The sequence below is a fragment of the Trachurus japonicus genome, chromosome 13 (genome assembly GCF_045865225.1).
Source record: "Trachurus japonicus isolate A0001 chromosome 13, Traja_1.0".
Taxonomy (NCBI): domain Eukaryota; kingdom Metazoa; phylum Chordata; class Actinopteri; order Carangiformes; family Carangidae; genus Trachurus; species Trachurus japonicus.
The window spans coordinates 4,188,244-4,210,967 of record NC_140919.1 but is presented as its reverse complement, the minus strand read 5'-3'; the positions used below and the strand labels follow the sequence as shown (position 1 = coordinate 4,210,967).

The 22,724-nt window shown below is 44.8% G+C and overlaps 2 protein-coding genes across 2 annotated transcripts in view; both read right to left on the bottom strand.

The window, feature by feature from the left end:
* LOC146975292 (protein NLRC3-like) overlaps positions 1-16,436 on the bottom strand; it is a 138,881-nt gene extending 122,445 nt beyond the window's left edge. Inside the window, exons 1-2 of the mRNA XM_085794693.1 lie at positions 16,221-16,436; positions 16,014-16,133 (exon numbers count right to left, since the gene is read on the bottom strand). Coding sequence (XP_085650819.1) covers positions 16,014-16,133; positions 16,221-16,291 — 191 coding nt within the window. The 5' untranslated portion in view covers positions 16,292-16,436. The remainder of the gene's footprint in view (positions 1-16,013; positions 16,134-16,220) is intronic.
* LOC146975290 (protein NLRC3-like) overlaps positions 5,186-22,724 on the bottom strand; it is a 79,712-nt gene continuing 62,173 nt past the window's right edge. Inside the window, exons 2-8 of the mRNA XM_085794591.1 lie at positions 11,499-11,575; positions 11,101-11,338; positions 9,432-10,947; positions 8,850-9,023; positions 8,585-8,758; positions 6,123-6,169; positions 5,186-5,985 (exon numbers count right to left, since the gene is read on the bottom strand). Of these exons, the coding sequence (XP_085650717.1) occupies positions 5,462-5,985; positions 6,123-6,169; positions 8,585-8,758; positions 8,850-9,023; positions 9,432-10,947; positions 11,101-11,338; positions 11,499-11,501 (2,676 nt within the window). The 5' untranslated portion in view covers positions 11,502-11,575 and the 3' untranslated portion in view covers positions 5,186-5,461. The remainder of the gene's footprint in view (positions 5,986-6,122; positions 6,170-8,584; positions 8,759-8,849; positions 9,024-9,431; positions 10,948-11,100; positions 11,339-11,498; positions 11,576-22,724) is intronic.

The window sequence follows — 22,724 nt, the reverse complement described above, 5'->3', positions numbered from 1 at the left end:
AGACACATGATCATCTTTCTATAAGCACTGATATGGAGTAGAGGTAAGATCTTAAGCCCGAGCCCGAGATAAAATGTCAATCATTAGCTACGTTCGGGTCGGGTCGGGCCGGGCTTCTCTCTCGCTGACTTTTTTTTTTTTTTTTTAATATATGTTTATAGAAATGTATAAACGATGTGTGGAGATACTAAACTGAGGAATACTTGTTATAAAATAAATAATTAGGGGGAAAAAAACAGAGAGGGCGCTGTAAGGTAATTGCTATTTAACTAAACAGGACAGGAGCCGCAGCGCAGAGCCAGACTCTGGATGAGTGCTGCAAAATGCCCTGTTAGTGTCAGAGGCAGAGCCGAGTTAGTGGCGTGGGCCATGATGTGTAGGAAACACCGAGATTAAATCAGTAATCTTGTCACAACTCACTGTGATGTTGCTACACTAACATCACAGTGCGCCGACTTTGATGCGTTTCGAGGACCTGACTGAGTAGTTTGGCCACGAGACACCGTGGTCCACAAAAAAACAGAAGTCGCCTCATCACAGCACAGAGCCTTTATGAACCTGAATGTGATGCTGAACTTCGTCAGATGGAGTTAGAACGGGCAGACAGAGAGAGGAGGGACAGGGAAGTGAGAAGCTGAAGTTAGACCACAGCTGTGACAGACAGGGTGACCGGGTGATGATCAGTAATGCAGCGCAGTCCGTGGTGGAAGATCAGCCCGACAAATACACACACACGTAGGCTACTATCAGACAATCAGCGATTGAGGACGATTATTTTTTTTCTTGCCGTTACAGTATAAAATAGCGAGCCTACACCAGCCACGTCCACTGTGCTCTGGCTCAGCTCAGCTGACCTGATCAGCTGAACTTTTAAAGTGCAGGCCAGAGAGAGAACTAGTGAGGCTCCTCTGACAGCTGCAGGTGAACTACACGTCAGCTGGCTGGAGAGAGTAGTGCCGTCCTCTCCCCCTCTCTCTCTCTCTCTCTGCAGCACCGGGCTTGGAGGTGATGCGCGCTGTCTGTCTGTGTGTTTGTCGGTCTGATCTTCCACATGGACTCTGCTATAGGAACCAACATCAGGAACCAATGTCAATTTGATGTTTACAATCGAGCAATTATAGAGCAGCACAAATCTCAGCGGCATCGCAGGGTAATCGTGGTGGAGACCAATCGTAGACCGACGTGCAATTAGTGAAGGTCTGAGACTGATCTGAGACGTAGGACTGAAGAGGGAAGCTCGTGCAGTTTGAGATGTGAACAGACGAATAGTCTTGCAGTGTAAGCCCAAGTCTGTCTATTATCCACCCCGTCATTGCTCTTCTTTGTCTCTCTGCGCACTCTCTCTCCCTCTCCCCGTCTCTCTCTCTCTCTCCCTCTCCCCGTCTCTCTCTCTGCGCTCTCTCTCTCTCCCTCTCCCTCTCCCCGTCTCTCTCTCTGCGCTCTCTCTCCCTCTCTCTCTCCCTCTCCCCGTCTCTCTCTCTGCGCTCTCTCTCCCTCTCTCTCTCCCTCTCCCCGTCTCTCTCTCTGCGCTCTCTCTCTCTCTCTCTCCCTCCCCGTCTCTCTCTCTGCGCTCTCTCCCTCTCCCCGTCTCTCTCTCTGCGCTCTCTCTCTCTCTCTCTCTCTCTCTTAAAGTGCCGCGCTAGATTAAGGACGTACTCTGAGTCCTCACAAATAAAATATGAAATTTCGGGTTTGGTTCGGGCTCGGGTCTGCAAATCAAGTTAATTGCTCGGGTTCGGGCCGGGTCGGGCTTTAATCCCGCGGGCCTGGGTCGGGTCGGACTGGATTTTTTAGGCCCGATTTTACCTCTAATATGGAGGAGCTGTAATCACATTAGGTTAACTGTGTGTGTGTGTGTGTGTAACTGTAATCACATGAAGCTGGCTCTAGAGTCTGTGTGTGTGTGTGACTATGAGCTGCATCCTGTGTCAGTCTGATTTAGCTGTGTCTCTGTTTATAAACATTTAAACGAGCGCCAGGTGGATTGTTTATGAAGTTAACGAGCTCTGGCCTGGTTACCACGGCAACTCGAGGTGGTTACCACGGCGATAGGGGCCCCCGCAGGCTGAGACAGACAGAAACGTGGAGAAAAAGAGCCATTTTCTGCCTCTGCACTGGTCTCACATTTAGGCTTAGCATGACAAAACGGTAACTCCTATCAGAACAAAACACAGATCAACGTTGCTCTAAGGACTTACTGAAAAATTTCGGTACGATTTGGTGTTTCTACAGTAAATATTTTGGAGACGCTGGCAGTTTTAAAACATCGGTCCGTTCTGCTCCTCTCAGAAAATATTTGTATTGGACTCAATGAGGAGCAGAGACAGACGTGGCTGCACTCAGAGGCTGATTCTGTCAATTCTGTAAGTCTCTCTGATATTTTGAGCACATGACATGAGAGATAACAAGTTTGTCTTACAAATTCTGAAAAAATTATGTGTGTAGAGTGTAAATTGTGGCCGGGCCGAGTGTGGAAAGAGAACAAATCTGGAGTTTTTCTGGCATCTCTCCCACTCTAACCGATGATGTCACGCACTCTGACACGAACATTCCATGCAATACACACCCATTATAATCTCATAATTTCTCCAAAAATGATCATGGTCATTGATCAGGGATTGATCAAAAACTATATGACCTATCAAAACGTGGAGTAATACGACAATACACAAGACTTGTGTCTACTGTTTAAAGTTTAAATGAAGTCTCTAGGTGAAAGTATGCCTGAGCAGTAGACGTTTGTTAAACTCCAATGATTGGTCTTTTTCGCTCTTTTTTTCCCACCCGTCCCATTGACTTCAATGCAAAATTTTGCGCAGTTTTTCACGACTTACGTCGCGAAAAATTCGCAAACTGTTGAGAAAAGTAATAGCATACCGATCCCGATCAAACCGCACGTTTTGATATATAATTTGTCCTGCAACTCAAAGAGTTGGACTAGTAGCGAATTGAAAATCGTCCGGAAGATGAAAAATAAAAACTAGGAAAAAATCCACACAATAACAGTAGTGCTGTTGGGACCAGTGCCCGGTGCGATGGCCCGTGGCCCTAATAAGATAAACATTGAGGATGGACATGTGGAACAACTAAACAACACAACCATGTGTTATGTGTGACGACTAATGAAAGGTGTCAGTTTGATGTTGGTGTGATGACGTCAGTGTGACATCTCAAAGTGTTTTCCTGTTAGTTTGTGCTGTGAGCTGCAGGTCATGTGTGAAAGGCTGTTTGGTGTGAGACGCCTCGTGGCTGAAGATGACATCACAAAGATCATCAGAATAATACAGTCAGAGAGTAACAGCTCTTCTATGTGTTCAAACACTGACTGATGTGTTCACATGGCAACAATCAGCTGTTTGTGGTCATGTGATCAATGTGTTCAGTGGAGACTAAACCCTGGGTTTTGACTCACAGGGAGCAGGTTTATATTCTATTACAGTGACGGTCAAAGGCGTCAGTGTGGCTGCTTAGTAACAACCACCTGTAACTGTCCTCAGCTCTAGTTTACAATAGACAGAGGGTGACACAGATTCATTTACATCTAGTTATGCATTAATTATCATGTAGACCAGCACATCAGAAGATTAGGTTGACTACAAGAGAACCGAGAACCAGCAATAAGAAACGAGTAGCAGAGGTAGAAGACACAGGAACAACAGGTAAGTTTGACAATTTTTTATTTATTTATTTAAAGGTTTAAGGATCAGGGACATTGCACATTAATAAAAACATTTAAACAAATGTAAACATGCCAGAATTAGCCGAAAGGCTATTTTGCATCTGTTGTCCCTGGACTGATGTTAAAAGTCACCCTAAAAGAAAATGTGTTACTGACAATTTGTGTGAGCAAAGCAGAAGAAACTGCACACAACAGCAGAGACACTCATCCTCCCTCTGGATTAGTTGTTTCTCCAACTTTAGGTTTTTAAATCAGAATCAATAGGTGCGTTTACATGGACACAAATATTCGGAACAAAGGGCTGATCCGAATAAAAATGTGTCATGTAAACACGTCAATTGGAAGATTCTGATCGGATTCGGCTCGATCCGAAAGAAATTCTGTTCGGATCGAGAGGGGTGGTTTATACCGATCGTTATTCCGAACGAGGTCCATGTAAACACTTATTCCGATCATTACATCCTTTCCCACTAGCGCGACACGGCTGTACACGGTTCTACTCGGTTCTTATTTATTTAGCCTATTCATTTTTGCTTTTACACACTCCAGTGTGACGTCCGACAGGAATCAAACCCGCTAAGTTTAAAAACACCCTGGCAGCAGCGCACACAGATCTACTGAGACTTGTTATTCTGTCACTTGAGTTAACGAGGTGGACGAGTGAGTTTGGAGCTGATGAGAGGAGGGAAAAAAGAGAGCGAGTAGTAGCCTACCGACCTGATATCGCCGTGTATCTCGCTTTCAGAGTAATCCCGCTTCTTTCCCCGCTCTCTCTCCGTTGTCTTCACCGTCTTCCACTGACGTAACGCCCCAAATTTCCAGAGCGCACATGGCTAATTAATATGCACGCGCTGTTTTGCATTGACCATATGGTTGTGTTTGGGTGTATAGAGGGCGGGATATGGCATGTTCACATCCGCACTTTTCATGGGTCCGGTGAGATTTATCAATGGCAGGAACAGTAGTACACGTTGCTGAGTCCGCTTAATAACGATATAGGAGTACAGCAACAGCTCTTAAAATCTGGCGCAGGTCCATTTTGAGTAGGCTACTGAATGGGATCAATTGAGCCACTTCCGCGTTTATTGGTTTGTTTACAGTAGTACAGGAAGTACAACTGTTCTTCTGCTGTTGTTTTAGGGAAAAAGACAGCTCTGCATGTCAAAATGCTGTTATTCTGAATAAAGCTCGGTGCATGTGTACGCACGTCATGATCGGATTATTTGATTTTGCGCCCATGTAAACAGTGGATTCGGATTTTCCGATCCCTCAAATTTTTAATCTGATTAAGAAAATTTGCGCATGTAAACACAGCTAATGTTTACAGTCTGATGTGAGTACACAAGGGTTTTAGAGATTATTTTACAGTCTGCTCCTTTGGAGACCATGAGCAGAAAAAGTCTGAAAACCACTGCAGACAGCAGCGCCTGCAGGTCGGTGAACAGCACGATGGGCACGTGAACTCTGTGTGAACATGAACAGTGAATGTGTTTAAAATGTGTTTTTCTCCTCAGTGACGCTGGCGGCTCAGAGACTTTTAGCTTGGTGATATTAGGCCTCGTCCTTCACCAGCAGCTGAGTAAAAGTCACCGTGGTTTTTGTCCTGTAATAATCGACGCTTCCATCTTTAAAGGAAGAGGAAGAAGTTTACAAGAATCACTGAGAAGAGTTTAAAACATCTACTGATAAGATGTGAGTGAGAAACAGAGACAGACATGTAGAGACTGAACTGTCTGTTCAACAGTGAGAAGGTTTCTGTGACAGGAGGAGACTCTGCTTCACTCAACACAGACTCACTGAGGAACCAGACGACCAGAGTCCAAACCCAGGATAGAGAGGTTGAGTGAAGGTGGTGTTGAAGGTGTAGATGTGGATCAGTGAGTCAGAGGAGACTGTGTAGAAGGACAGAGAGCCAGCAGGACAGTCCACATACACTGCTACTCTGTTAGAGACAGAGGAAGAGGTGTTAGGTGTCTGACTGTCATTGTGCCAGACACTGTAACGACCACCATAGCAGCTCAGACTCCAGGACTGATCGTTCCCTCCAAACCCACAGTCATCACTGTTTCCTTTCTTGCTGATTCCTCTGTAACTCACTGATATAGAAACCTCTCCTCTCCACTCGACCTCCCAGTAGCAGCGACCAGTCAGACCAGTTGAACACAGCAGCTGAGGTTTAGAGTCAAATCTGTCTGGATGATCAGGATATGACTGATCCTTCTTCACATGTGTCGCCTTCCTGTTGTTGTCAGACAGTTTGATCCATGTGTGCACTGTGTTTGTGTCGATTGTGAGTGGACAGGAATCTGATGGAGAGAACAAGACACAGCTGCAGTTATTGATCATGTGATCAGTTATTGACAGTTTGATGAAGACTCGTGAGGTCAGTGATGTGACAGTGTGAAGATGTTGAATGTGCTGCTCAAAGTAAAAACAGACTTACACTTCCTCAGACCTGGTGTCAACCATGGGACTCCAGCAGGCTCCACCCTGAAAGGAGGAGGGGGGTCAGAGCAGCACCTTCTCTGTCAGCATGCACACATGGACATTACATGGCTCTCACACACACACTGTTTTATCACTGTGTTCACATGGAGGCTGGTATGTCTGGATGAACACTGAGCACAGAGAAGAAGGAGCTGGAGTCTTTATCTAGTGATGATACAGAGCAGGAGGAGACCAGGAGGAAACACTTCATCATGTGTGTGAGTGCAGCTGTGAACAGTGTGTGATAGGTAGAGCTCCCCTTCTTCCACGGGCAGCTCGGCCACGCCCCTCCAATCAGTACCGATTTCTAACAGCTGAGGCTGGATCACTTCCTGGTCATCTTCAAATGTAGCTGCAGACAGCCAGCTGTAGGTTCTCCTCACTCTCTCCTGATCCTGCACTGCCACGAATGGCAATGTTTAGTTAAGGTATGCTTCTCCTCTTTTTGTTAGAAGTAAGTTCTGGCATATGCACTTAGCACTTTCCTTACATTTGTACAGGTGCAGGACTGAGCACTTAAGCTGCTGGTCACTGTGTTCCCTTCCCCGTTTGGTGCAGCACTCATCATGTGTGGATGTGTGTATGTGTGTACACTTTTCCTACCCATCTTAGAAAATTAGAAAATTTACAAAAGAAAATTATACGTGCCATATCTCGCTCCGGCTTCAACACTCCCACACGTCCACTCTTACATAGTCTTAACCTCTTGACGCTCACTGAATTCAACATCCATCAGAACGCAACAATGATTTACCAAGTTGTACATAATCTGAATCCTAAACTGTCTATGCTCATCCCAGTCAGCAGCCGCCCTGTGCACGGCTATAACACCAGAAATTTACATCTCATTTATGGAAAAGAGAGACGTTTTTAAACGCACTAGCCTATGTATTACCACCAGGGGGGCGCTGATCTGGAATGGGCTGGATGAGAGTCTGAAATCAGCCAATTCCATCTCAGTCTTCAAGAAAAGGTTAAAGGTGCAACTTCTTAACTCATATTTATCATCGTAATCTGGGTCTGTCTGTTTGATGTCTTTGTCTATTTTGAGTTATTGATTTGTCTTGTGATTGTATGTTATGTTTTGTTTGGTAATATGTATTGTCTCATTTTCTCCGTGTATTCTGTGATGTACGTTTTGTCTTGTTTTCTATCATGATTTGACATATGTATGAATATGTAATACGTTAGTATTACCTTTGAGGCTCCCGCCATGAGCTTTAAATAGCTCCTTGGGAGACCTGGTGCTTCACACATCTGCTTCCGTTCTTTTCTGCTCTGTCTACTAATATCATGTGTGTTGTGCGAAATAAAATAAAAAATAAAAAAATATGTGTGGCTGTATCATGTGAAGTTCTCAGGTATGATTGCTTTTGGTGTTTTGAGTAATTCCCTGTATTTTTGGTTGGATATGTTACTCAGATTTTCAGTGCATACTAGTCACAGCATTTTACATCTTGTATATGATACGTGCTTTTCATACTAGGAACGAGCACACACAGTCTGAGAACAGCTGTTTGATCACACACACATTCAACCACAAGCACTGATTATTACACTGTTCACTACACTCACTTTCTTCTGATTGACAGCTCCAGGCCTCTGGACAGTGAGGACATCTGGATGTCACACTGTGATTGACTGTCTCCTCAACACAATACACATCTCATCAGGACAAGATCAGGAACTCAGAGAGAGTGAGCTGATTATTGATCATCAATATCTGACCAGACAGAGACCTGATGGTGCCGCCTGATTTCTGTCTCTTATTTCCTCCTTGGTTGGAGACGCTGGGAGACGAATGTCTCTGAGCAGTGGACATGGTTTGATTCTTGTTGCTGTGTTGTTATTAGTGTGTCCACACTCAACAGGTGTCTTAAGTCTCTGGGGCTGTTCAGGTCAAACACTGTTGGTTCAGGAGCAGTTCAACCAGCTGCAGATGAAATATTTCCTGATACACTCTGAAATAAAGTCTGATCCAAACATCTGGAGAGACTCAGAGCACAGCTGCCAACAGCTGCTTTCATCACTGACATATCTTCTCCTGAATATGACACAGTGAGTCATGATGAGACACTGAAGTCATCATGAGGAGAAACTCCTGATCCCAGTAGTTCATCACTGTGACTGATGAAAGCTGCACAGCTCATGTTTGAAACACTCTGAGATTTTGGCTTCAGTATAAACTGTGTTGGGACGAGTCAGACTGAAACAGAGGACGTCAGTGGAGTGGGCGGAGCTTCACTGTGGCCTACACCACCTCTGGATATGGTCTGAGTGATGGGATCTGATGTCATCAATGCATCGATCACCTGAGACAGATGTTTATACCAGGTGTGAACGGGGCCATAGAAAATGTTCCAGCTCCTCCTCCTCCTCTATCAGACAGTGTGTGTGGCTGCAGCAGCCTCTCCATACCTGAGAGAGTCCAGTCTCCAGTCTGGATCCTCCAGTCCAGCAGACAGCAGCTTCACTCCTGAGGCTCCTGGATGATTGTAGCTCAGGTCCAGCTCTCTCAGATGGGAGGGGTTGGAGCTCAGAGCCGAGGCCAGAGAAGCACAGCCTTCCTCTGTGATCAGACATCCTGACAGACTGAACACACAAAACAACACACAGGAACCCTCTGTCAACACCTGCTGCTGTGTTCAAGTGTCATCAGATAAACAGCTGGATGGATCCTCACCTGAGAGTCTCCAGTTTACAGTGTGGACTCTCCAGTCCACCAGACAGCAGCTTCACTCCTGAGTCCTGCAGGTTGTTGTTACTCAGGTCCAGGTGTCTCAGGCTAGAGGACTGGGAGCTGAGGACTGAGGACAGAGCTTCACAGCTTCTCTCTGAGAGGTTACAGCAACTCAGTCTGAAGAGATGATCATCAGGAATTAAAGAAGAAAGGAGTTTATTATCTCTTCTGTTGCGAAAACAAAAGTGCTTTCATATAATGATGAATAAATCCAACTAACTCTACACTTACAGAGCTTTATTAGAGGATTTGCCTTTGACCACTAGCAGCAGCCTCAGAAGAGCCTCCTCTGAAGCAGAGTATTTCTTCAGGTCAAACTCGTCCAGATCTTCTTCTGATGACAGTAAGATGAAGACCAGAGCCGACCATTGACCAGGAGACAGTTCATATGTGGAGAGACGTCCTGATCTCAGGGACCGTTGGATCTTCTCCACTAGAGAACGATCATTCAGTTCATACATACAGTAGAACAGGTTGATGCTTTTCTCTGCAGAGGGAGTCTCTTCAATCTTCTTCTTGATGTACTGAACTGTTTCCTTATTGGACCGTGTGTCACTCCCTGTCTTTGTCTTCAAACCTTGTAAGAGATTCTGATTGGTCTCCAGTGAAAGACCCAGGAGGAAACGGAGGAACAAGTCCAGGTGTCCATTTGGACTCTGTAAGGCCTCGTCCACAGCGCTCTGGTAGAAGTTTGTCTCTGCAGATTGGACTCCTGTTGTTTCAGTCTTCTTGGACATTGTTTGTTGTTGTGACATCAGGTTGAGTCCAGAGTTGATGAAGATCAGATGAACATGAAGAGCAGCCAGAAACTCCTGAACACTCAGATGGACGAAGCAGAACACCTTGTCCTGGTACAGGCCTCTCTCCTCTTTAAAGATCTGTGTGAACACTCCTGAATACACTGAGGCTGCTCTGATATCGATGCCACACTCTGTCAGGTCTGATTCATAGAAGATCAGGTTTCCTTTCTGCAGCTGCTCAAAAGCCAGTTTACCCAGAGACTCAATCATCTCCCTGCTCTCTGGACTCCAGTGTGGATCAGTCTCGGCTCCTCCATCATACTTGACCTTCTTCAGTTTTAGATGAACCACCAGGAAGTGGATGTACATCCCAGTCAGGGTCTTGGGCAGCTCTCCTCCCTCTCTGGTCTTCAACAGCTCCTCCAGAACTGTAGCAGTGATCCAGCAGAAGACTGGGATGTGGCACATGATGTGGAGGCTTCGTGATGTCTTGATGTGGGAGATGATCTTTCTGGCCTGCTGCTGATCTCTGAACCTCTTCCTGAAGTACTCCTCCTTCTGTGGGTCAGTGAACCCTCTGACCTCTGTCACCATGTCAACACACTCAGGAGGGATCTGATTGGCTGCTGCAGGTCGTGTGGTTATCCAGAGGCGAGCAGAGGGAAGCAGGTTCCCCCTGATGAGGTTGGTCAGCAGCACGTTGACTGAGGTGGACTCTGTCACATCAGTCAGGATCTCAGTGTTGTGGAAGTCCAGAGGAAGTCGATACTCGTCCAGACCGTCAAAGATGAAGACGACCTGGAACTGATCAAACCTGCAGATTCCTGCTTCTTTGGTTTCAGAGAAGAAGTGATGAACAAGTTCCACCAAGCTGAACTTTTTCTCTTTCAGCACATTTAGCTCTCTGAAGGTGAAGGGAAATGTGAAGTGTATGTCCTGGTTGGTTTTGTCTTCAGCCCAGTCCAGAGTGAACTTCTGTGTTAAGACTGTTTTCCCAATGCCAGCCACTCCCTTTGTCATCACTGTTCTGATTGGTCGGTCTCTTCCAGGTGGGGCTTTAAAGATGTCTTCTTGTCTGATGGTTGTTTCTGGTCTGTCTGGTTTCCTGGACGCTGTTTCAATCTGTCTGACCTCATGTTCATCATTGACCCCTCCAGTCCCTCCCTCTGTGATGTAGAGCTCTGTGTAGATCTGGTTCAGAAGGGTTGGGTTTCCTGCTTTAGAGATCCCCTCAAACACACACTGGAACTTCTTCTTCAGGGCAGATTGGAGTTTACGTCCACAAACTGCTGCAGCATGTTCTAAATGAAAACACAGGAAATTAGACCAATAAGAAAATATAACATGTTAATTCCTCTAAATAACAAGTATATGAACATGTTTCCCTCCATGTGTTGATGTCAGTGAACGTCTCATTTGTCCATCATGTTGAATCTTTAGAGAAATCCTCTTACTGCTCTGCAGACGCTCAGCCAGCTCCTCCTGCTTCATCTTCCTCAGGAAGTTCACTGTGATCTTCACTAATGCCTCTCTGCTGCTCCTCCTCTGCTCTTCATCCTCTTCATCCTCACCATCCAACACCTCCTCATCCTCCCTCTGACTCCCTGAGCATTCTGGGTAATCTGGACTCAGAGCCTTATGGATCTTCTTGAGCTCGTTCTTGACAAAAGTGACCATGTTCTCCTCCAGCAGCTGGAACAGAAACTCTATGAGTGACAGCATCAAACTAAAACCATGGAGCCAAACATCAGATCCATGTTGGAAAGACTGACAATCCACTGGTGTCAAAGTGCAGCATGGAGATGATTGTGAACACAACAGATGTAACAACAGCTGTTGGACATGTCCTCACCATAAATATGGAGTCCAGGTGTGTTTGATGCTGCTGGGCAGACTGACCACTGGGAACCTCTGAGCTCTCCTGGTCCACTCTGTGGAGGAATCAGTGTCAATTCAACATCAGGACAGAGAGATAATACAAGATGGACTTTATATGTCTCCTGAGGACGTTCACAACAGACAGAGACACTTTGGTTTCAGACCTGATCCAACGACACATCATACAAACTGGTTCTTTTCTACAATAACCTGAGTCTGACTGTCAGTTACAGCTTACATCTGATCAGCTGATCCACATCCTCCTTTATAAAAGTCAATGCCTAAGTCCTTTGAGTGGTCGCTCTTTAAAGACAGACAGCTGGGTTCAGGAGAGTCTGGTCTCTGCTGCTGGATCCTGAAACGACACAACTCATGTTTAACAGTCTTAGGTTTTCAAAAGAATTCTCTGCAAAGTGATTTTAAGGGTTACACAAGTGTGAATGACTTCCTTTTCCTACATTTTGTAACAATGGGCCTCATTCACCAATATCTCTTTAAGTTCATTCATCTTCTATACAGCTCATCCTCACTAGGGTGGAGGGTGAGCTGAAGCCTTTCTCAGCTGACTTTGGGCAGGAGGCGGGGTTCACCCTGGACAGGTCACCAGTCTATCACAGGGCCAACATACACACATTCACACCTATGGGCAATTTAGAGTTACCAGTTAACCTGCATGTCTTTGGTCTGTGGGAGGAATAGAATAGAATGGAATAGAGTTTATTAATCTCTTGCGGGAAATTATTTCGTCACAGCGCTCCAGTGTACAAAGGTATAGAATATTATAGCAGAATAATACAATACAACAACTTAAAATAGGAGAAAAGGATACATTACAAATTAAATATTATAGAAATTAAGTTAAAAACTATGAGAATAAACCCCAAAATTTGCCCCTCCTCCTCCCCCCATCTTAACAATATATACAAAAGAAAATATAAGTATACAATATATAAAATCTCTGTTGAGGTGATATTGCACCTAGAAATAAGCTGCTTCATTGTACAGATCAAAGTGAGCTGGTTTATTGTAAGAAGAATTGTACAATTTAATGCTGGAGAGAACCCACACATGCACACGGAGAACATGCAAACTCTACGTCAGATTCATGAACGTGTTCTTAAATCAATAATGCCAGAGAAGGTGAGTTGAGAAAGAAAGTTAAAATGCCCAAAAAGAACTTAAGTGCTGAAGTGGAGTGGCTGCTGCAGGAAGTGAACAAAAAGCAGCTCTTATATTAAGTAGCGTCAGCAGTGGATGCAATAACAGAAAAATAGATGCATGGCATGCTATCAGTCATTCACTGAATGTGTGTCTAAGTTATAACTCAGTTTTTAATGAGAATCATTGAAATGTGACTCCATAGGAAGAACGTTCTACAGAAACTCAAAAACTTTGAAATGTAGTTTTGCCTTACATCTGATCAGCTGATCCACGTCCTCCTTTAAACTCAGCGCCTAAGCCCTTTGACATGTCGCTCTTAAAAGACAGACAGCTGGGTTCAGGAGAGTCTGGTCTCTGCTGCTGGATCCTGAAATAACAACACAACTGATAAATGTGCATGTTGGAGAATATAATGAAAACTAGAAAATTTCCTCTGGGGAAATTTTGAAAGGCCCACGGGGCTACTGCCGGTTTTGCCATCTCTGTCAACATGGGAATCAAGTGTAATCACATGAAGTTACCTGTGTGTGTTAGAGTGTGGGAGAGGAGTGTGCGCTTCCGCGCGCATTTGTATGTTACCTGTGTGTTTTGATGTGTGTGTGTGTGTGTGTAACTGTAATCACATGAAGCTGGCTCTAGAGTCTGTGTGTGTGTGTGTGTGTGTGTGTGTGTGTGTGTGTGTGTGTGTGTGTGTGACTGACTTGACACATAGTTAGTTAGTAGCTGCATCCTGTGTCAGTCTGATTTAGCTGTGTCTCTGTTTATAAACATTTAAACGAGCGCCAGGTGGATTGTTTATGAAGTTAACGAGCTCTGGCCTGAGGATCAAAGAGGTTACCACGGCAACTTGAGGTGGTTACCACAGCAACTTGAGGTGGTTACCACGGCGATAGGGGCCCCCCAGGCTGAGACAGACAGAAACGTGGAGAAAAAGAGCCATTTTCTGCCTCTGCACCGGTCTCACATTTAGGCTTAGCATGACAAAACGGTAACTCCTATCAGAACAAAACACAGATCAACGTTGCTCTAAGGACTTCCTGAAAAATTTGGTATGATTTGGTGTTTCTACAGTAAATATTTTGGAGACGCTGGCAGTTTTAAAACATCAGGCCGTTCTGCTTCTCTCAGAAAATATTTGTATTGGAGTCAATGAGGAGCAGAGACAGACGTGGCCGCACTCAGAGGCTGATTCTGTAAATTCTGTAAGTCTCTCTGATATTTTGAGCACATGATATGAGAGATAACAAGTTTGTCTTACAAATTCTGAAAAAATTATGTGTGTAGAGTGTAAATTGTGGCCGGACCGAGTGTGGAAAGAGAACAAATCTGGAGTTTTTCTGGCATCTCTCCCACTCTAACCGATGATGTCACGCGCTCTGACACGAACATTCCGTGCAATACACAACCATTATAATCTCATAATTTCTCCAAAAATGATCATGGTCATTGAACAGGGATTGATCAAAAACTATATGACCTATCAAAACGTGGAGTAATACACCAATACACAAGACTTGTGTCTACTGTTTAAAGTTTAAATGGAGTCTCTAGGTGAAAGTATGCCTGAGCAGTAGACGTTTGTTAAACTCCAATGATTGGTCTTTTTCGCTCTTTTTTTCCCGCCCGTCCCATTGACTTCAATGCAAAATTTTGCGCAGTTTTTCGTAAACTGTTGAGAAAAGTAATAGCACACCGATCCCGATCAAGCCGCACGTTTTGATATATAATAGTAGCGAATCGAAAATCGTCCGGAAGAGGACGGAGAATAATAAGGAAGAAAAAATCCTTTGGGCTTTGCCCGGGCACTGGTCCCTGCAGCTATTTCATAGCTTTTGGGACCAGTTAGAGGGCTGCACGGGCCTGGAAATTAAGCCCGTACCCGCCCCGAGCCCGAGATTCTCAAACCCGACCCGAACCGAGCCCGAATTAATAAGTTAAAAACCAGGCCCAACCCGACCCGTTACCCGAAGTGTTATTATGCAAAATGCACGTTATTTTCAATGACATTTAACAGCGCGACGCTCGTCAAGCGGCTCGGAAGTGAGACGACTCGGTAGAGAGAGAGGGAGAGAGGGAGAAAGAGAGAAAGAGAGAGGGAGAGAGAGAGAGAGGTGGACACGGCCGTGTGTGTGTGTATGTGTGCCAGAGCAACCTCACTCAAACACGACAGGAACCAGCAGAGAAGGACCGAGAGACGTGCCCAGCGACACCAGAGGGCAGCTGCATCTGGGCTCCCCTGCCCATACTGCGGACGGATGATTGGCTCACAGATCCACCTGATCGGCCCTTCGCCCTGTTGCACACTTCAAAGCTGCCACCAGGAGGTGACTTGATGCAGCCAACATCACCACGTTCCTTCTAACTAGAGCACTGGAATAAGAGAGTAACAACACTTCCATTGACTCCCGTGGTAAGGGTTTTGCACCCCGAGTGGCAGGATATGGGTATTGCAAAAGCGCCCAGAAAACCCATTCACTCCAATGTATGTGTGTTGCCCACGTGCTGGTAAATTGATGAAAACGGCCATGTTTTTGTTTTTCGTGTCTTGGTCATATCAAATTACACATATAATTTGTTTATTATAAAATATAGATTGAAACATTCATGTAGAAATCTGTTTTTTGTTTTGTTTTTTTTACTCGCCTATGTGTTAATGTTTATCTGTAAGGGGTCCATGATGATGCTATTAACGTGGGTGATCTAGAAATGTCCGTAAAATATTGAAAATACCACACTTGCTCATTCACCAACAATGCAGAGATGTCAGTTCTTGGGCACTTTTGCAATACCCATATTTCGCCATCAGGAGGCGCTTCCATTAGACCAATGTGTTTCGTTACTCTCTTATTCCAGTGCTCTACTTCTACCAGGTGGAAACAAGACCATGAACATTTAGTGTAAATGAAATGATGATTTTAACCCAGTGGTTACTTCCTGTTTGAAGTAGATCGTGCTGACATATTTCCTGTTGCTACTGGGCTGCACTGTGAGCATCACTGAATATTAACTCTTAACAGCAGCTGGACAATGTGTGTCTGAGTTATAACTCAGGTTTTATGGAGAATCATTAAGATTTGACTACACAGGAAGAACATTCAACAGAGACTCAAAAGCTTTGAAATGTAGTTTTGTCTTACATCTGATCAACTGATCCACGTCCTCCTTTAAACTCAATGAACCTTCCTATTGACCGGTCACTCTTTAAAGACAGACAGCTGGGTTCAGGAGAGTCTGGTCTCTGCTGCTGGATCCTGAAACAACAACACAACTGATAAATGTGCAACTGATGTTTAGAGAGAAAAGTCCTTTTGATTAATTAAATTCTGACCTTCCATCAACAGAACGACTGAAGTTAATAGGACAATCCATGGAGAAGTTGCTCTTCATGGACTCACAGCTGGATCCAGATCCAGGTCCAGCAGACTGTGGCTTGTGCTGCTGCTTTGGCCTTGAACACAACACACACAGAGCTTTGAGTGTGAATAATGATGGAGCAGTGATCTGAGTCATGGACAGTTAGAGATGCTCATCTGACCTTTGACCTGTGGTCTGGCTCTTGGTTTTAGAGGGAGGGGCTCCCTCCTCTCTGTCCTCACACTGATCCATGCTGCTGAGCTCACATCCACATCAGCTCACACACACTTTGTAGCTTCACCTGCAGAGGAAACACACATCATTCATCTGCACAGCAGCTCACATGTCCATCATGTCTCGAGCTGTTCCTCCACTGATTGGCTCTTCTTTTCTGCTTCCTATCAGTGTCAGTTGGATCAGAGCCAGTCTACTAGCCCCATTATATCAAACTTGGTTGCAGTTCCACCAGAATTCCATTAGGAGTGATCGCAGGCGAGTGCAGAATGAATGGGGTCCTATGGAGCTAGAAGGCTAAATTTGTCCCTTTCACCTGGTAATCGTCGAAAACTACTGTTGCATTTTCTGCAAGTTCAATATGTATTATAGGTTAGAAGTGAAATTTTTGAGAAGTTTTGTCCTTTCAATTTCCTACAGGTTGGGCTGTTGTTGGCCATAACACACTAGCATTCTGCTAATGAATGCTGATTGGTCAGTGACGGACATGCGACTATTTATGACCAGAGATCCCACCTAATGACATCTGATGACAAAAAAGCTGTAAAACAAGTGAAAAGCTGTTTTATTTCCTGCTGTAACACTGCTATTATGCACTTTATTAGGGCCATGGGCCATCGCACCGGACACTGGCACCTACAGCTATGAAATAGCTGTCATTGGACAGTCATTGGAGTTTTACAAACGTCTAGAATTTTTCTCTTTCCACACTCCTCCTGGACACAATTTACACTCTCAGAATTTGAATTATCAGCCTCTGAGTGCGGCCACGTCTGTCTCTACTCCTCATTGACTCCAACACAAAGATTTTCTGAGAGAAGCAGAACAGACCCCTGTTTTAAACTTGCAAGTGTTTCCAAAATATTTACTGTAGAAACACCAAATTGTACCAAATTTTTCAGGAAGTCCTTACAGCACTGTTGGTCTGGGTTTTTTTCTGATAGGAGTTACCGTTTTGTCACAGTAAGCCTAAATGCGAGACCAGTGCAGAGGCAGAAAATCACTCTTTTTCTCAACGTTTCTGTCTGCCTCAGCCTGGGGGGCCTGTATCGTCATTGGCAACCACCTCAAGTTGCCGTGGTAACCTCTGAACCTCAGGCCAGAGCTCGTTAAGGTTCATAAACAATCCACCTGGAGCTTGTTTAAATGTTTATAAACACAGACACAGCTAAATCAGACTGATACAGGATGCAGCTCATAATACAATTACAGACACACACACAGACACAAACAACAACACACTTCATGTGATTACAGTTACAGATACACACACACACACACACACACACACACAAACACCAACACAGGTAACTTCATGTGATTACAGTTACAGACACACACACACATCAAAATACACAGGTAACATACACATGCACTCGTATGCGCGCACTCCTCTCCCACACTCCAACACACACAGGTAACTTCATGTGATTATACACACACACACACACACACACACACACACACACACACACACACACACACACACAGGTAACCTAATGTGGTTACAGCTCCTCCATATCAGTGCTTATAGAAAGATGATCATGTGTCTGTCTGATCAGCTCTGTCTTGACCTTAAGATCGTGGGTTTGATTCCCATGTTGACAGAGATGGTAAAACCGGCAGTAGCTCCCGTGGCCCATTCAAAATTTTCCAGAGGAAATTTTCTAGTTCACTTTTAATATTTTATCAAGCGAGAAAGTAACTGTTTAGACCCCCAATATGCGGTCAGTTTATCCAAATGATGGCTGTTTGGAAGTCTGCTCCTTTTCCTCTGCTGCTTTTTAAGCCAGGGACACACCGAGCCGACCGCCGGGCGTCGGGCCTCGTTGGACGGCGTTGGGAGCTCGTCTGTTTGGTGTGTTCCTCTCCGTCGGGGAGCGTCGGGTCTTGTTGGGTCTTGTCAAGGCCGATTCAACATGCTCAGTCGGGACTCGTCGGCCGTCGGGTACTCTGATTGGCTGTGTGCTAGCTATGGCGATTCTGATTGGCGGTGCCCTAAGCGAATCAGCGCGGTGTGTTGGAGGGACGGAAGTGACCACAGTAAACAAACGTGTCCTAGCCATGGATGTTTTGGCCCTAGCCTGTCCTACAGTAAGAATGGCACACAAAATAAAAAGAGGAGTAAAGCAATGTATTAAGCGGCAATTTAAGCATCAAAGATAATCAAACCCACATAGTTTGAAACAACGTTCAAAACACACACAGCCAGTGTCACAATTAAGCATATAAAGCCTGCTAGCTTAATGCTAACGTATAATGTAAAACACCATAGACGGGCTAACAGAAATTAGCATCGGCTATCGCCATTTCGCAGCAACCGAGCCACAGCAGTAAGCTGCTAAAAACTGTTTTAATTTAGGCTTTAGCGCTGTTAAACGTGGCTGGTTAGATTCTTTTTGGGAGATTAATGTTGGTCTCATTGATGAAATTTAACAACTGTGGCAGTGGCAGTTTGTGAGCAGAGCTGCCCCTGGTCTGTATTGGTCTGTATTTCTATGGGGGAGTCCTCGCCACTCAATTGCTCTGGTCGGCAGTCGGGGCGGTCACAGTGTGTTTCACTGTTTCCTTTCTTCCGACGAGAGGCGACAGACTCATCGGCCAAAGCCGTCGGCATCTGGGCGCGTCATGGCGGTGTGTTCCTGGCTTTAGGGGTTTACCGCTGGCTGGTTAAATTCTTTTTAGGAGATAAATGTTGGTCTCATTGATGGAATCTAACAATTGTGGCAGTAACATTAGTTTGTGTGAATGAAAAGCTTCATGTGTGCAATGGACAGAGGAGCAGCGCCTGGGGGCTCTGTAGCCTACGTTCACCACATTTACATCAATAAATAATGTTTTACAATGAACCGATCGTCTGCATATGTTGTTTTTGTTTTTTTATTAAGTTATATAACATGTTTACAGTACGCGGTTCCGTAGATGGGCTGGACGGGCTGTCATCGTGCTCTGAGGTGACTCAGAAATTACAGTAAAGCAGCACCTCTGGCTGTGACGTCATCAAGTTTTTTAGAACAGATAAGTGAAATTAAAAAATACAATATTCAGCCAAGTGCACTAGCCTGCGAGTGCCCCCACATGGACAGGGATGTGTTCTGAGAGTGGCACTTCTCCTCAACATTAGAAATTCTCTGGTTGAATGCAGTCACACAGCAGTGAGGAAGAGGAAGCTGCCATCAGCTGCTGTACTTCTACTATCTGTCCACTAGATGGCGTCATGAAGCTGCAGTGAAGTGAAGAGCAGCCCAGCAACATGATCCATGGAAGACTGTTTTCCATCCACTTGTGGCAAGGTGAGGAGGGCTTTGAACCCCAGACTCCCGGGTAAGAGTCATGCGCGTGTAGCTGATGTCATATCTGCAGTGTTGTGCAAGTTACTGAAAAATAGTAACTAGTTGCAGTTATTAGTTACTTCATTTAAAAAGTAACTCAGTCAGTAACTGAGTTACTTAAACCAAAAATTAATGCTTTACTGAGAAAGTAACTTTTTCGTTACTTGAAAACGTTTTTTTTTTTTTTTTTTCCCAATGCTCCCACTAAATAAAGGTTGATTGAATAGGCTTTATGCACAGCTCCAGCACTTCCTGAACTTAAACCAGCTCCTTTATTTCCTGTCTTACATTATTGGACAAACTGATTAATCCAGGTGTGTCTGTGACTCTGACCTCAGTAATGGTCAGACACCTGGAATCAGGAGCAGTGGAGCTGTGCATAAAGCCTTTTCCCCTCTAACCGTCATTTCTGTAGGTACTGATGCTGATGAAAAAACGCGTGTTTTTATCTGTAAATTTTACCATCATCATCATCAGGCTGCATGATGTCAGCAGCTACAGCAGCTTGACCTAACAGAACTGCAAAAAAAATCTTGAGGATACGTCTTGACCGAGTTACATTCAAGAACCTGTTTCAGTGAGGGAAAGTAAATTCACTCCAGCGGTATTTTTTTTTTCTCGATCGATTAGCTGTGTTTACCATTTCAGGCGTCATAATTGGAGTCCGTCTGTCGGACTCTAACCGCTGCTGCTCGGGTGGAGTGGGTGCTTGTGTGTGATCGCTGTGACTCTCGAGCTGTGTCCCAGTTCAGGGGCTGCACTGGCACACAGCTGATCGGTCTCGGATGCTGCGCTAACGTTACCTTAGCTCGCCGTCATGCCCTGACCTGAGGCAGCTGACGTGTGGCCCAAACCACCTTGCGTTTCATTCAACCGAACTGTAGTAACGCGCCACTTCACATTCTCAGTAACGGCAACGGCGTTGTAACGATGGGAAAAGTAATTAATTAGATTACGTACTCGTTACTGAAAAATATAACGCCGTTAGTAACGCCGCTATACTCTTAACGCCGTTATTACCAACACTGCATATCTGGCCCTCTGCGTTGTGTTTCTCACGGCCTGCCCTAGGTGGGGGTCGATCCCACGACTTCCCGCACCGGAGGCGACGATGCTAACCGCTTCGCCAAGAGGTTGACAACCACTTGGCGGGTTGGTTAGCACGTCTTTTTTATGGGTGGAGTGAGTGCACATCCGTTACATGCGCTAACCACTTGGCCAAAGGGACATCCCCTTGGCCAAGTAGCCAGGGTGCATGATCAATTGAAGGCATAGTGACAGGACCTGTCAACTGTCACACACTGACACACACAAGGACTGAGATCCACTGAGTTGATGTGACACAGTCTCTGTGTGGACAGCGTCCCTGTAGAAAACCACTGGATCAAACAAGCTACAGCTGATTATTACACACACAACAACTGGGCCAAGACACTGGAAATTCAAAGAGAGAAAAACGCTCTCCAGCTGCCACTGACACTTATTGTCTCTGTCCATCCATTCATCGTCTGCTCCATCAAATGTCACAAAATACAGACAAATGATGCGTTCAAGTTCCTCTCAGTCTTAGTCTCGTCTTCAAATGTCTCGTTTTGTCACAGCAACAATCAAAGAGACAAAAATATTCAGTTGACAGTCAAATCAAACAGAGAAAACAAGGAAATCTTCAGTTTTTGAGACTGAAAACTGAAAATTTCTGCTTGAAAAATGTTGATTGAACAACTACTGCAGCTCTAAAAGATTCTTCACAACAATACTGATGATTTGTGTCCAGTAATCAATAACCCAGATTGTTTGCTGTGTGTAACCACAGACATGAATGGTGAGGACACAGAGACGGTGTCCAGCTGCTCCTCTTCTCATTCATCCTAATGAGTCAGTGAGCTGATGGAACCTACAGAGTCACAGGACAAACATGCTGTGGTTTCATCTTTAATCATGTGTTTCTGAGCTCATCAGGTGTTTTTAATCTACAACCTGCAGCTGGAAAGTGACCAGTAGCTTCACCTGTCAGCTACATGAGCTGCAGTACAAGCAGGAAGTAGCACAACAAGGAAATACTCAAGGAGAGTACAAGTACCTCACAATTGTACTGCACAAAATGTAGCTACTCAGTTACTGTGAAGAACCTGAAGCTGAACATTGATCAACACTGGAAAATCAATCATCAATGAAGAAAACTGTCAGTATTGTTCAGTGATAGGCAGTAACAGCTTCTGCTCTTATTCCAGCGACAACATCCACACAACATGGCGGACACGGTTCTGTCGGTCCAGACTTTACAGCTACAGCTCTGACTCAGCTACAGTAACATTATAACAACACAACAACAACACAGTTGAAGGGCAGAGAACTCAGGTGTCAGCAGGTGTTAAAGAGGAAAACATTCAGACTGTTCACCTTACCTTCACACGAGGAAATAAACTGCGACACGACCGCTGAGTCAAGGTGAAACTATTTAGTTGCCCTATCTGTTTGACGTGAGGGCCTGTTCATACTTGTAGGTTACTAACATGCTCCTCTGCCCTTTGCGCTCTCTCTCTCTCTCTCCGTCTACAGTATTGTGCATAACAAATGTTCTGAGTTCTCGAGTTTACAGTAAGATTCATTAAAGTTAAGAACATAATCAATTTTATTCTAGAGACACAATAAAACAACAAAAAAATGTGAGATTTCACTGTAATCTGAGTAGAGAGAAGGTGTTTTTACTGCTGTTTATTTCTACTACTGAATACTTAGAAATGTGTGTGTGTGTGTGTGTGTGTGTGTGTGTGTGTGTGTGTGTGTGTGTGTTATCCTGAGCTGTGAGTGTGAAGCCTGATGCAGAGATTATTTCTCCTCTTTTCATTAGCAGATGTAAATAAAGTCTGATGGGAGTCTGACAGTGACGGTCCTTGTCCTCTGTGAAACTACACGACGCCTGAGAAAGCACTGAACCGCTCCGCTGCCATCAACTGTAACAACTGGTAGGTGTCACTGAGCTCAGAGATTCATAGTCCACTCACTGGCTTGTTTTCTGTCATTGGTCAATATGTGCTCCATTAAAGCAAGGCATCTTTATTTATATAGCGCATTTCATAGCAAGGCAACTCAATGTGCTTTAGTAGTAGTTGTAGTAG